This window comes from Oryzias latipes, chromosome 6 (assembly GCF_002234675.1).
Source record: "Oryzias latipes chromosome 6, ASM223467v1".
Classification (NCBI taxonomy): Eukaryota; Metazoa; Chordata; class Actinopteri; order Beloniformes; family Adrianichthyidae; genus Oryzias; species Oryzias latipes.
In genome coordinates this window covers 24,489,772-24,505,470 of record NC_019864.2, presented here as the reverse complement: position 1 = coordinate 24,505,470, position 15,699 = coordinate 24,489,772, and the positions used below count along the sequence as shown (strand labels likewise).

At 39.5% G+C, this 15,699-nt stretch overlaps 1 protein-coding gene across 3 annotated transcripts; it reads right to left on the bottom strand.

The window, feature by feature from the left end:
* Positions 1-43: 43 nt before the first annotated feature.
* Positions 44-14,837, bottom strand: pskh1 (protein serine kinase H1). Of its 3 annotated transcripts, none has more exons than XM_011476346.2 (4): positions 14,517-14,837; positions 9,855-10,450; positions 7,491-8,408; positions 44-2,689 (listed from the first exon to the last, which is right to left on the bottom strand). In XM_011476346.2, exons 2-4 carry the CDS (start codon positions 9,921-9,923, stop codon positions 2,372-2,374), a joined length of 1,305 nt encoding a protein of 434 aa, XP_011474648.1. In that variant the 5' UTR covers positions 9,924-10,450; positions 14,517-14,837; the 3' UTR covers positions 44-2,371. The 3 variants fall into 3 exon arrangements, with proteins under 3 accessions (XP_011474648.1, XP_023811730.1, XP_020559820.1); XM_023955962.1 differs by having other exon boundaries at positions 14,602-14,837; XM_020704161.2 differs by having other exon boundaries at positions 14,782-14,832.
* Between the last annotated feature and the right edge of the window lie 862 nt (positions 14,838-15,699).

Here is a 15,699-nt window from a genome sequence, read left to right as displayed (position 1 = left end):
CATTTTTATTATTTTGGAAGGAAAAGACAGACCGAGCTTTAGGTTCAGGTTCGAGGGCTTTATTAGCACACAAACTCACCGTTTAAAAACATAAAAAAGGAGTTATTAATAGAAGAATCAAGGAGTTAACCTTCCTTTGAGGCACAAAACATTTTCAGCTAACAGTGTTGAAAAGGCTACTTCATTTAAAACAGCATGAATGTAAAAATCACAGAAACAAATACAAAAAAACACTTAAAATGTGCAGAAGTTCTGCGGTTCATCTGACATTTGTAGGTCATTGTGGATAGCAGGGTTTCACTAAGCTGCTGCTCACAAACAGACCCACCTCAAATGCAAATCATCACTTTGATACTTTCTGAAAACGCTCATGAGAAAGAAAACCATAGAGAGTAGCAGGACGAGGGAATACAATCCTTTAAACGCTGCAATAAACAAAACTGAGGTCAGCTGACATGGCTTCAAATTAGCTTCCAGTGCGCCAGAAAGTTCCTAAAACAACGGAAAACTTTCCAGCTCTGAAATGCATCACAGCAGCATCCTAAGGTTGAAACACAAAAAGTCCAGTCTTCTGGATTAAAATAAACCGAAAGTCAAATGAAGAAAGAAAAACCTTTAAAACTCTTTACATGAAGTGCTTTGAAAAAGAAAAAGGTTTTTAAAGTTGTGCAACGTTTGAGGAAATGACTTGGTCAAAAACCTTCATTTATGGAAGAGAAACCATCCCAAACAAAGTTCGTTACTTCATTCACAAATTCACACATCTTCATCGTTGCTGCTGCTCCTCCAGCATCTTCTCTGCCCGGCTCTCCATGACGGCTGCAGGTGTTCTGCTGTGTTCGGCTGCACCAGCTTTTCACACATCTATTTTAATGACATGTTACCGTTACACTTCCATGATTGGACACGACAGATGAAAGCTGAACTTTGTCTTAAATGAATAAGACCGATAAGAAATATTGATCAGCAGATGTGAAATCATCTGCTTTAGGTCGGCCTCTGGAGACACAGCTGTTGCTCTAAGTACCATCAACATTATTAAACACTTAATTATTTAATTGTACAGTATCATTTAGAAAAATTAATGTAAATTTAAAATAAACTCGGCTGGTTTACTTGTTGAACTGATAATAATAATATATATATACATACAATTTGAAAAATAACTAGATAAGGTTAAAACACACAAAAAACAAAACAATAAATTCATATTATATATAAAATATATGAGAACAAAGTCAAACAATTATGAAAAAAACAGTTTAAAATATGAGTTAAGTCCTAAGATTATGCTTCAAAAAGTCATAATTATGCAAGGAAACAATCATGCTTTTTCAAAACAAAAATTTTATAGAGCTTTTGATGTGTTTTAATAAAGATAATCAAACATTATCTGTTTAATTTAAATTACAGACAAGTCAGAGGAACCGAATGCACCTCACATGACTCAAGAATCACCAAATCTTGCAAATGTACATCTCTATTTTCATGAAATTATTACTTTATTTTCAAAAATATAAGCAAGGCTTTTTCATGTAACATTAGTACTTTTGAAATCATAAATCTGCAATTTAAATCTTGCAATATGTTGACTTTTTTCTGATAATTTCATGACTTTTTTCTCATATATTTATTTTCTTTTGTGGTGGCCCCGAATACTGGTAAACAGAGCAGATACACAAACAAAAAAAGGTAACTTAAATGGCACAAGCTTATTGTAAACATAGACTATTTAAAAAAAATCACTGTTGCCTTTAATTCCAGTAATAACTAGTCCCAAAAGCTTTTTGTTTTTTTTCCTTTGATCAGAGGTCTCCCCCTGCTGGCCACAGAAGGATAAATCATTTAAGTTTTTTTTTTAATGCAACCTTTAATTTCTATATTAGAGTTTGACCTTCTAAACTTAAAGCTGGTGCGACCGGAGCAGAACATCTGCCTGTTTGTGTTCCATCAACTCAATTTATGAACAATATTAACTGTTGGCTGGGGTCTTCAATTCATTAAAAACATGAAGCAGAAAAGCAGAGAGGAGGCCTTCCTGTTTGGGAACCTTCAGCATTACAAGAGGAGATCTGGACACATCTGTAAAGTCAGAAAAATTCACAGCACTTTGGAATCAGAGAGGACAGTTTTGTTTTTCTGTTCAACAGACTTGCCAGGTCAGCATCCAGTAACCTCTGCATGGATCATCTCCACAAAAATAAATAAATAGGTGGTGACTGGAAAAAAATGGAGTGGAAGAGAAATGAAGGAACGGATGGAGAGATGATGAAGTCGGTGTTCGTCTCTTTCAGCTTCTGCAGTTTTGAACCGAGCCTCGTTTATGAAGCTCCGAGTGAGCGTCCTGGAGCCGCAGCGTCCTGGAGGCGCCTTAGCCGTTGTACTGCTGCTGGTAGCGGCGGTTCAGCTCGCGCAGCTCCTTCTCCCGGACCCTGCGGGCTTTGTTGGACTTGGTGGAGCGGCTGGAGCGCGTGGACTGAGCGGACTTAGTGCTGTGGCAACGTGAGGAGGCGCGCTTCAGGAGGTTCTCAGAGATGCAGCGCTGCAGGTTCTTCATGGAGGAGGCGGCCGCCATGGTGACAATCCAGGGGTGCTTGAGGGCCTGACTGGCCGTCATCCGCTGGCTTGGCTCCACCGTGAGAATTCGCTCCACAAAGTCTTTGGCCAGGTTGGACACGTTGGGCCACGGCTGCGAGAGGAGACAGACACACGGGTTAGGAGTTTGATCCATCAGCCTGCATAACTTCTTGTTTGGAACATAAGGAAAATGTTTTCTTATAAACCCTAAGTTTAAAACTATTGCTCCCTTAAGACCAGATCTATCGCATATAACACGGTCTGGTTTGGATCTGCAACCAGACACGACAGCGACGGACTGCAGAGAACCAGCTGATCTGCCGAGAGGATTATCGGTTCCAACCTTCCCTCCATTCAGGACCTGTACCGGTCCGGGGTCAGGGCAGAATCTCTCCAGACCCTCTTATCCCGGACACAATCTTTTCAGCCTCCTCCTTTCAGACCTATGTCCCAAAACTGAAACCTGAATCTGAGACCCAAACCCACCCTCCACAAAGTCAGCTGTCACTCCGATGAACTCATGACCAGTCACAGAGAATGGAACATAACATGAGAACTGTTGTACTTAACTTTATCTTCACATTTTTTTATTTTATTTCATTACTGTTTGGACATACTGTTTGTACTGAGCCCGGGAACTGACACGGGTAAAATAATAAATATTCCGTTCCCTCAGAATAATTAATTAGTGCGAACGTAATAATTATTCACGTGATCGGTCATTCATAAACACGGATGTTAGCAAATACCTTCATATTTCTGTCTGTGTGTCTCATTACATTGCATGGAAGAACCTGAGGATGTTTAGAGATCAGATTTATTTATTTTAAAAAGCTCTCCAAAAGCATCGGTAATCATGTCTCCATGTCTGCGTTCATTCACATTCCGGTACGGTCTCCGTCCTGCCACAAGAGCCGCTTTTCCGCCGCTACTTCCGTGTCTCTATCACCCACATTCGTTCAAGGGGGAAAAAATAAAAATCAAGAATGATCTATTATAATTATCTCGATGACAATAAGAAAAATGTCATAACATTTAGGATGCCCCAGCTTGCTTCTTCCCCATACCGCAGCGATGCTCCCGACATACTAGCTCACTCGAGCTATGAGCTACTAGCTGAGGTCCGCCGCGGAGCTCTTTTGCTTGTCATGCCGGCATTCGGGCAGCTGGCTGGCCGGTAGACAGACAGACAGCAGATATTGTAGTTTAGGGTCGAATAGGAATAGTAATATTCAGGACTATTCAGGATAATGCATCTCGACCAATCACCCTGTCCCTGTAGCTGTGGTGCATTCAAAGACAACAGGATACATGTATATCAGAGTATTATTTCGTTCCCACGCACTAATAATTCCGAGGGAACGAAATATTATTTTGTGGGAACGCTTTATTTATTTATTTTACCATGTCAGATCCCGGGCTCCGTGCACATGAGAGCATAAGACACCCAACCAAAATAGCTGATTCTGATTCTGAAATAGATTTCACTCAATCTAATTTAAAGACCAACTCCAATACAAATGGTGTTTTATTTTATTTTTTTTACATTTTTTATTCAAATTGTTGGGAATCAGGTAAAGATGAAAACAAGTGCAGTTTGAAAAAGAGCCCAGTTGTTATGTAGAACACACACTGGGTGGGCCACAAACTCCCTGCTATAAGCTCTCAGCACCAGGGAGGAGAAAGGGGGCGGGGTTGCAAATAGTCCCGCCCACAATTAGGAGGCAAATTTCTAATAAACCCCTGCGCTCTGAAGAAACAATGTCCTAGAAAACAACAAAGGTTTGGCTAAAAACGACATAATCCTGTTTAATAGAACACTGGGAACGCTTTGAAAATAGATCAAAGATGTTCGGAGGGGAACTTTAATCTGGGTTTTAAATTAGAAATTTTAGAGGATTAAATTTGAGGATTTATTTGAGGAAATAAATTGAAAAATTAAAAAAAAAATTCACTCAACACCCGATAGAAATATAGTTTTGTGCCTTCATAGTGTAGGTTTGTTCTCATTTTAAATAAACCTGCTCCTAAAAGAACATATTTAAGTCCAACTGTCTCAATCCTTGTTTATTTTGTCCACAATAAACAAGTAATGTAAAAAAAGACCAAAAAGCAACAAAAATAACCACTAGTAAAAATTAAATCCACATCAAATCCATAAACTAACACTCCAACTAAGAGAAAAAGTGCAGAAATTCCAGAAGTTTTCCTCCACTTCCTCCTTAAACCACAAGGGGGCAGCAAAACAAAGTGTGGAGCAAACTATCAAAGTCTTCTAACATTTCATAATTTTTGTGTTTTTGTTTGGAAACATTTTAATTTCTCCTGCAGTCTTTTGAGATCACTTCATTGAACCAAATTTTTATAAAATTTTAGGCAACAGTTTTCTCAAACTGCTGCTGACTTTCTGTGTTGTCTTTTCAGCAAAGCATCTCTCAGTGGGTCAAACTACGCCTCCTGCTTAGACAAGATAGAAATAATGCTGCTGCAGGCCATTTTTTTTGTACACATGCACACAGTCTGCTGTCCTGCTCTCCAGCCAGATGTGTTTTAATTCTTCTTTCACACCAAGTGATTCACCTGAAAAAATGCCAAAAGATGCACGACCCACATAAAACAGATTTTTGGCAGAAGCTGGGCTATGACTATCTCCTGGGCTAAACGAGAAAAGTATTCACGCCAGATGTTAGGACTTGTATCCCTGAGGGAGGCACGCGCAGACCCGCCGCTCCAACAAAGCAGAATTCAGCGTTTATTGCTTTTTGCTCGCAAGAATTGATTAAAAAACATAATTCATGTGGTGTTGGTTTTTTTTTTTCACATTTAGTTTGGTACAAATTCCTCTAAAGACCCAGAACTGATATTTAAGATAGTAAAGACAAAGAAACATATAAAACATTCTGCAAATGTGTGTCATAATAGGCCGTAAAATCAGAGCAGTAACAGGGAAATCTGAATTCCTTTCTGAAAGTTAACGGTCCATGACTGGTTTGAAAGGAGGAGGAGAACGCCGCGTCTCTCCCTGAAGCAGCACCGAGCAGGAGGTCAGGTAGGTGAACCGCTGACTCATGAAACCGCTCTTTAATTAAAAAATATTCCTTTTTCACTCCCGAGTGAACGAACGCAGTGTGCCGAGCAAAGCGGATTCCCCTGCACCCTGAACCAGGAATTAATGGGGAGATAATACAAGCAGAAAAAGGAAACAGTTTCAAATTCTCACATCAAATAACTCCAACCTTTGTGAAATAAAGTTCTCATTCTGTGAGTTTTGTGACGTCACAGGTTGATATTAAGAATGCAACGATTCACCTTCCTCATTTAGATTTTTGGGTCACGGTTTTATTTCCGGTTCAATGTATGATTTGTTTATCACAAAACAAGAACAAAAAAATAAATAAATAAAAATTGAAAAACTCTTTTTTTTTAATTGCTAATAAACAAGTAATGAATAGAAACCTTTCAGTTAGCTTATGCGAAGCTTGGTGTACTGTAATAAAACAATATTAGATGGATTAAGTTTATTGTGACACACATGTTTGACACTTTTAATATGCAAAAGGATGCAGGACACATGCAATGATTCACTCTCCCCACAAGTCAATTCAAGGTTTTTAAAGCAAGAATTGTGCACTCTAGTTGCTATTACTCTGTAAATATGTTTACTGACACATTACAGTGTAAATATGATTGGTAGTGTTGAAGTTGGTAAAGCAGTGGAGTATTAATCAGACATAAGACTCAAGGATTTAAAAAAAAAGACCAAGTTTGAGAGAAATGAGCTTTTCTAGAACTTTACAGGTGTATGTTTATGGATGTAGTCGACTTAATAACAGATTCTGACGATTTACTCCTTTTGGATGGGTGAATGTAAACATTTAAAGGCAGTAGAATGATTTCATAAAAATGACTTAAACATTAGAGTAGTAAGTTTTTAAGTTGTATCCAAATGTGTCCTTTTTTAAGCTCCATTCACAGAAAAGTTGTACGGTTGCCATGGAGACATCATAAAAGCTTTAAAAGCCACAGAGTTTCTATTAAAATAATTTAATCTGGCGACAATTTGAATTGTGTCCATTTTAAGGGGTTGAATGCAAAAACGTTTTGAAATAAATTACACATTATTACTAGTATTATGTTAATTATAAAGTATGCATTACTACCATCATAGATGGTCTACTACTGATGTTTACAAGGGCAAAAAAAATCTTTATTATCTAAATACATTTTCTTTGCAGTTATTTTTTTTTATTTTTCTTTTAATTGAATAAATTAATATTTTGTTTAAAAAGTTTTACCTGTTTAGCTGAAATCATTACATATTTTTTTCAAGTCAATTTGACGAAAATCTAATTAAGAACTAGGGAATAAAAAAAAAAAAAATAATTAAAAAAAATCACAAAAAACCCTGTTTTAAAAACTTTTCATTAAAGCTGCAATGAACTTAAATGTTGGGGATGATGTTTTTTCCATTAAAAATCAGTTTTCGGTGTAAAACACACAGCATCACTATGGAAAAACTGTTTCAGAGACAGGATTTCGTGTTGGCCCAGCTTCCCTCTTTGCAAAGCTCAGCGAAAACCGCAGCTTTCTGGAAACAATCCCACTTACTCAAAGTTTCAGCTCGGACTTTATCTTACCTGTCAGCCTGGAGAGTTTGGACCACAGCCTAGAAAACGTTGATGGCTGAGCAACTTTGGATTACTTATTACAAAACCAGCAAACTGTTATTGGCACTCCAGCAGCTGCGTGTTTGTGCAAACAATAACCTAAAGTTTGCAGACAAATGTGTGTCTGCTGCAGTGTGGGGAACTTTTTCAAAAAGAAAAGAGTTTATTAAAAAAAAAGGGTTCACAAGGTTTTGGTTCTTAAAAAAAAACTTCTCCAAATATGAAGATATGCATGTTTCTGCTCACCTCTCCAGAGAAGCTGCACTTCCCCTTCAGGATCTGCCAGTAGAGCCTCATGCGGTTCTCGTCCTCGAAGGGCATGGTGCCGCTCAGCAGGATGTAGGAAATCACGCCCAGAGCCCACATATCCACCGCGTTTGTATAGGGCTTCCTCACCAAGATCTCAGGGGCAATGTACTCAGGAGTGCCACACGTGGTCTTCATCAGGCATTCGTCTCCCTTCTTCCTGCTGCTGGCCAGCCCAAAGTCGGTGATGATGATCTTGGAGTCGGCGCCGGGGTGGTAGTACAGCAGGTTCTCCGGCTTCAGGTCTCGATGAGTGATCCCCAAAGTGTGGAGATACTTGACGCCATCCAGCACCATCGTCAGGACCCGCGTGGCGTCCCGCTCCGTGAAGGAGCCGCGAGCGATGATGCGGTCGAACAGCTCTCCCCCCGTGGCCAGCTCCATCACCATGTAGACCCGCTCCGCCGTCTCAAACACCTCCATCAGCTGGATTATGTTCGTGTGACGGACTCGACGCAGGACGCACAGCTCGGACTCGCACACTTCACGCCCCTCCCGGTAACGCGTCTCGATCATCTTGATGGCGTACGGCTGCCGCGTGCTCTTGTGCTCCACGCGGACCACGCGGCTGAAACTTCCGCGCCCGATCAGGGCCTTGATGTCGTACTTTGCCGTGACCCGGGGGTCGAACTTTGCTCGGTACTTCGCCACCTTCTTCCTCTGCGGATCCGGCACTTCAGACGGGTCTTTGGCGGGCAGGGCTGAAGCGGTGGGCGTGGTTGCTTTGACTCGACTCGCGATGGTGCAGTCTGACTTGTCACCTGCCGCTCCGCCGGTTGCACCCATCTTGCTGGCTGTGCCGTCACCTCGTATGAAGTGCCTATAGATGTCAGTGTGAGGGGGCTGGACAGGGTCCACCTGAAACCACAGGAGCAAACCCACAAGAGGGAGAGGAAGGACAACATTTAAATCTTCCAATGGAACTCAGGACTTTCAGTAAGAACCTCCATCATCTGTTGTCCTGAGTTTTCATCCTCATCGCGTAAGGATGGAGTCCTCAGGAAATGAGCTCGGATTTTTGTTATTTGTTGTTTATTTGACACAAATTCAGTTAATTCGTATTTATGGGAAAAATAATTGGGTTTCTTCGACACATTAAGCATTAAACCAGATCATAGCATTTCTATTATTTCATTTCGTTTAAAGACCAACTCTGTCAAAAATGGTGTATTGAACATTTTCTTGTGGCACACTTGTGGCATTTTTTAATGATGGAAGACAAATGTAAAGAAAAATAAGCTTCAATTTGCATTTCTGAGTAATTCTTTCATCAAATGGTTGTGAATCAGGAGAAAACAAAAAAAAATTCAGTTTGAAAAATAACTGTGACGTAGAAAATACGCCACAAGCTCCCTGCTCTGCTCCATTCTGATGCTTGTAGACAAATAGATCCATGAACTTCTTTTTTTTCCTCGTCTGAGCTGGAATCTGGCTCCAATATTGCTCACCATTTTGTTTCTTGCATCGGTAGTGTTAGATTGGGGAGGTGAGGGGCTGTAAACTAGCGGGACAGTGCGCAAACAGAGGGTTCAGTTTAAGCTAACAAGAAGGGGGGCGGGGTTGTTCCACTATTACAGTTTTGCCCATAATTCAGAGGGAAATTTGTAATGAACTCCTGCCGCTCTGCAGAAACTATGCCCTAGAAAACGAGAGAAGATTGTTTGATTTGAGTTAAAAATCAAAACGAAAAGACCACTAAGAACGTTTTAAAATAAAATAGATCAAAAGAAGATCAGAGTGCGGCTTTAGGCATTTATAAACATCACTGTCTCACACAATCGTCATCTATATATCGATTCATAATTTCACACAGGTGCCAAGTTGTTTTTCCTAATAATTAGTATTAGTCAACTTATTTTCCACATTTCTAAACCATCTTCCAGCTAGTTAAGAATTTATCATATTTGAAAACTTTTGTTTAATTTCTTTCATGGATTTTCACATTTATTTTATTGCTTGATCAAACTGTTCTGTACAGTTCATATTTAAAAAAAAAATATATAGCATCGTTTAGAATCACAAAACATTATGTATGCTCTGTATTTACTTAGGATTTACAAGTTAACATTTATTGTTTGGAATATTTTCAGCATTATGCAGTTAATTCGTTTTTACCATTAAAATAAATTCCACTCTTATCAGGTTTATCTTAACAGCTCTTTATTGTGGAAAGAAACAAACTGCAGTTAATCCTAATTTTTTGTTTTTATTATTTAACCAGTTGAACGCTTTCACAGATAATCCTTCTGCACTTTTTCCTCCATCATTAGAAGAATTGCTTGTAAAAGAAAACCCAATGCCTACCTTTTTGACCAGGTCCAGCTGAACGTCCCCTGGAGGCTCGGGGAGGACCTTGCTGTTCCGGCACCCCATCACATCACCTCGCACCTCTGCCCAGCCAGGCACACGGGCCACCAAAATGTCTGCTTCATCACCGCAACAGCTGATTCAACACACTCCGGACATCTCGCATCCGGGCTGTGCCCACACTGGGGCAGAAGTTCATGAAGAAAGTTGACAAGACCCCCGTGCAAGTCCCAGAGGGCGGGCATCAACGGGAGCACACCTCTCCCACAAGTTCATGAATCCATTCTGCGCTCACAGGAGTTCTGGTTTCATTCTGGCTCCAATCCGATAACCAGATAACTCAACCTCCTTGAAGAATCAATGCGAACAAAACTGCTCGAGCACAGTTTGTACAGATCTTGACATCACAAAGTTCTTCAATCCTGACGTTTCATGGTAGACATTAGGCTTCTTTTTTTTTAAAAAAAAAATCTTCTGTTCTAGGAAATGTGCAGAACTTCCATCCCAAACACAAGTGCGGATGGTGGGAGAATCTGCGATCTTCACAGCGGCTTGGAAGGAGCAGCTTCCCCGGAGATCGCAGTCTGGAAAACCTTGAAACAGAAAAATCAAATGTAAACACAAGTTCAGGGGAAAACAGCAGTCAGACAACACTTTTTAGGCAATTTCTTCTGTTGCAGAATAACAAACAGCAGAGAAAAAACACACAAGAAGAGAACATATCGTCCTCCATCTTTAAGCAATGACAGTTCAGATAGACTAACAAAATAACAATGTATAAGCATAATAAAGGAGCTCCTTGTACATTTCTTCCCATCATATCCACAACATGGCTGCTCACAGCAGTGCTGAACATGCAACAAAAATAGTTTGTTTTAAAGTAATCAAGCTCTAGTGGAAAACATTGACCAGGTATTTAAAAAAAAAATGCGAATTGCACTGCAATACTATGTTTGGTCAACAGAGGGCAATAAACATAACAGCTTCCTTAACCCTTGTGCTATCCTGGGCACCTTAACGTTGGGAGTTGGTTCATCTAGACCCACTAGACAGTGCTCTGAACTTTTTTTCTTCAATGATTTGTGATCTTCACTGGTGTCCATGGATGACATGAAATCTTTCCAACTTTGTCATGGTAGGGAGAACACGTCAAAGTAAGGGCGGGGTCATCTAAGATAGCACAAGGCTTAAATTCCCCCTCCGATGAAGATCAAGTTTTTGACATGTACGTGAGAACAAATGCAATAAAAACAAATTGTTTCATGTCTGCGTATTTCTCCTTTTAAATCGCTGTCAATCAAACCGTATACAGTGATCCCTTGATTATCGCAGGGGTTACGTTCCAAATAGAACCCGTGATAAGCAAAACCCGTGAAGTAGAAACCTTTATTTTTTTACAATTATTATACAATGAAATTCACTATTATACATTGAAAAGAAAGAACAAACCATTTAACAGGCTAAATCAATTGTTTTTTTTAACAAATAAAAGTACTTTAGAAACGTTTTTCAACAAATAACTTCTGTAGTGTGCTGTCAAATAATAATTTCAATCATCGATAAGAACAGAAGGCTTTAAATTGCGGAGATTAGCCCCGCCCACCGCGACCCGAGTGGATTAAACGGAGGAAAATGTAAAATGATTATGAAAAAAATAAAAAAGTACAGTGGGACAGATAGTGACACCGGTCTTCTTTTTCACTGCTCTTCATACTGAGCCGCTGCATCCTGTGCAGCGTTTTTTCCTTCTGAAGCCCGCGGTGCAGCTGCAGGTGTGTTTGTTCGGGAGAGGAACATAGTGATAGGCAGTTGTTGTCGCTCTTTTTTCTTCTTTGCTAAAGACCCTCTTACACCGACATGCCCCTATCGATTATGTTGGAGAACTGTAATGAACGGCTCATCAAAGGGTCCCATTCTTGAGCTACTCGCCGAGTGACTTTTTAGCCAATCAGAATGCAAAACACAATGCACAATCCAAATCCGTGAAGTAGCAAAACCGTGAAAAGTAAACCGTGATATAGCAAGGGATCACTGTACTGTCAATCAAACTGTCTAAAACACGCTTGGTTTGAATTAATGAGCTGTTGTGATGTCACAACGGCCCAGTAGCACATGCGCATTGCACAAGCGCCCTGATCCGCCCCGATCCGCCCCGTCCAGCGTTCACAAGCTCAGGTGTGAGAGAAGAGAAGATGGCAACTTGTTGCGTCGTCCACAGCATTTTAAGTATGACCAAGGCTGGATTTTGTTGTTGGTCGCACGTATTTAAAATTAAACTTAAGGGTAAAAACCCAAATGTGTTCTCCGCATCTGACATAGTTTGAAGGCTTCCTGTCCCCAAATTAACCAGAGAGGGTAAAAATGAAGACAAGAATAAAACCAGGGGACCTTTTTTATCATTGCCTCGATAAAAATAAGAAAAATATAATAAAGTTCAATAGGCAGGCCGGCTTCCATTCGCCCAATCGTAGCCGGGAAGGATACTGGGCGATTTGGTTTAGACGGTTCAGACTGATACCAAATCGCCTCATTGTTCAAATCGCACTACCAGTCACTCAAATCGCACCGCTGGACCTCATATCATGTTTGTCACGTAGACTTAACATTTAAACTAGCCGCCTCTACTGCACAAATCCCGTTCGGTGTGAACGCAGCCTGACCGTAACCAGTAATCCTTAACTCAACTCTTCCTCTGGGTCCGTGCGGCCAAGAAAACAGTTCAGCACATATTTGGAAAACTCTGTGCCAATAGTCACTTTCTTAACCGCATTTCATTTTATTTGCTGTGCAAGGGAATTCAACCATTTTCACCGTTTCTGAAACTGTCAGTCCAAATTAGACTTAAACAACTTATGAAATATGGATGCAAACACAAAACTAGCTTAGGTGTTTAGAGACTATCGCATTCAATTCTTTAAACAGAGAGAAGCCTGTTGCCCTTTGTCTGATAAAACAAGCTCCACTTTATAGATTGCACAAGAAAATGTAACTTAAGTGAAATATTTTTGCATGAATGAAACATTTTCTTAAGCAAAAAACTTCACATTTCTGCAAACGTGGCTTATTTGGATGTTAACTTAAAATGTTTCCAGAGAAATGCACAGAAAGGTCAACACTCTAAAGACTTAATCTGGAAAAAAAAATGCTCTTGTTCATAGTTGTAGTTCACACAGACCAGGAGATGCAGAAATCCTGTTTTCCATTTCAAAGTTCTCGATGACAATTACATCAGCTCAAAGTCACCAATTTAAAAAATAAATTCTTATCTCCAGATTTAAAGTCCAGCCCTAAAATAGAAACATAACCCCAGAATAGGCTTAAACCATAAATCGCTAGTTTATCTAGCTAGTCATCAAAACATATCAGCCGGTGTAATGTGTGTTCTGCAAAAGATGGCGTAAATTGCGATAAATGGTTACCTTAAATTTTTGCACACATGCTAAAACAAGCTTATGGCAGCATGAAGTATTGAAAGACCCACTCTGATGAAAATTTTTATTTTGTGTGTGTTTTGAACATGTTTTCGTGGCATTTTTCTGATGATGGAGGACATTTATATAAAAAAACAAAAAAAACAATTAAGCTTAAAACTGCATTTCTGAGTATTTCTGTATTCAAATTGTGGAGCAGATAAAAGTTTGAAAAGCCTGTAGCTGTGACGTAGGTACTACAGTCAGCAGGCAACAAGTTCCCTGCTCTGCTCCATTCTGATGCAGCCACTATTGGACGACTAGATCCATGCAGGTCTTTTTGTTTTCCTCATTCCAGCTGGCATCTATCTTTAAGCTGTACGGCTGGTTAACTCCGATATTCCTCACCATTTTTGTTACAGGTTGGGGTTGTGAGGGGCTGTAAGCTAGCAGGAGAGAGTGTAAACAAAGGGAGGACTGTGAAATGAGGGCACCAACTGTCTCACCCACACGTCAGACGTGAATTTCTAAGAAACTTCTGCCACTCTGCAGAAACTTTGTCCTTGAACTTGGCTAAAAACGGCATAATCTTAATTAAAAGAAAGACGACCGGAGTGTGAGAATTCAAGTTATGTTGACTTTTATTAAAATAAATCTGTGGCAGTGAAATTGAAGTAAATTATTAGTTGTTCTGCTTTTTGTATCGCAAGTCATATCATCATGCCAATGATATTTTGCTCACTAATATCGTTTTCCTCTTATCGTGCAGCACTTCCCCAGAGAGTATAACTTTTTTTTACAAATTTAAAAATATTTGCCAAAATTTTTATTCTACAACAAGCCTAAATTATAACTATAAAAAAAGTGGAATAGAAACTAAATTAACATATTTGTGATATTTTAACGTTGAGGACGGTTGTGTATCATAAACTACACATATAACATTTGATAAACAGAAATACAAATAAGTTTTGGGTTTGATTTCTTGTAAACAAAAATAAAACACATTTTAACACACAAACAACAAAGATTGCTAATCTTTGATGTAAAGGTAGAAATCTTTATGAATTTCTTAGCTTTTAAGTTAGGACCGGGTCATGTTACAGCTTTATTAGTAATAATAATAATAATAATAATAATAATAATAATAATAATAATAATATTACTCGTCTGAAGCTAATCTATCTACAGTTCTGATCAACTTTTAAGGACTAAAGCACAAAAACTACGTCAATAGTTTTGTACTCACACAGGCGGAGGAGTGTGGGAGCAGCTAGCTAGCCTGTTAGCGGCAGGGCAGGACTCCCTGCTCCTGCCAAAGCCGGCCTCCTCACCCCACTCTCACTCAGCTGGGCTCTCCATTTTCACCCCACACTTTCCCAGCTCCCCTCCTTCCGACATACGAAACGAATCCCGCTCTCACGCTGCCGCCGCCTTTTCCAAGTTACTTCCAAAGTGCTGGTTTGGTTTCGGTCGCGTTTCAAAGTGACTAAAGTGAAGAAAAACTCACGAACTTTGTTCCCGACGGGGAGCGACGGGACTTTTCTACACGGAGGACCACCTTCCCTCTGCCAGTTCCGGTCAGTGTTTTCAAAATAAAAGGCAGCAATATTTTTTTTATTTTTTTTTTTAGTTAAGATAAAATAAAAAATTCCCCTCCCCAAATGTCCCGTGCAGATTCTAAACGGTGAGCCTCACATGCTGGACTGATTTCATTGTAACAAAAGAAGTTATATTTAATTTAGTTGCACAATGTGTGTGTTTACAAGAACCCCCTTTTCCCCCCCAAAGATACACTTCATTTTTATGAATTATTTTATTGTTTTGTGTACTGTATTCGTCTCAAGTTTCAGATTGGATGGAAGAAAAGGGGAGAGTCAACGAGGTTGTTTGGGAAGTGGGGGGGGGGGGGATAAAAGGATGGTGGATAAATTAATGCACACAGCAAAAGTCACTTTTTGCTTACCAATACTACTAAAAACATGCAAACAAATACCAAAGGGCTGAATTGTGTGTCTATGCACTCATATCCACTCACTCAAGCCTCTGCATGAACACAAAATAGCACATAAATAATCATTCATTTCACAAACCTTCATACATATCTACACAGACCCACACATATCCACATACTACATATTAACATTTTCCTCTAAGGTTGGACTTATTACAGCAAGGATAATCAAAAATTGTTTCCAAATTAAACCATATGTGACAAAAACTAAACACAACAGATAACAGCGTTTTGAGCGTTGCCATTTCACAAATTTAAAGGGGCAGAAATCCTGACAAGAAATATTTAGTTAAAAAGAGCTTTTTCATCCAAATATGCAAAAAAAAAAAAGTGTTCCAGCAGCAAAAATTAAGTTTCAGTTCTGTTTTATTGGAATATAAATCCACAATTACTATGTTTGCCGTTTGTCTGCTGTGAA

What these genes read in the sequence shown, in the direction of transcription:
- pskh1 (XM_011476346.2), bottom strand. Translation starts at nt 9,923, where the DNA reads ATGGGGTGCCGGAACAGCAAGGTCCTCCCCGAGCCTCCAGGGGACGTT. An exon ending in AGCTGGACCTGGTCAAAAAG is followed by an intron (nt 8,409 to 9,854) that starts GTAGGCATTGGG and finishes CTGTGGTTTCAG; the next exon opens with GTGGACCCTGTCCAGCCCCC. An exon ending in AGTGCAGCTTCTCTGGAGAG is followed by an intron (nt 2,690 to 7,490) that starts GTGAGCAGAAAC and finishes CTCCTCTCGCAG; the next exon opens with CCGTGGCCCAACGTGTCCAA.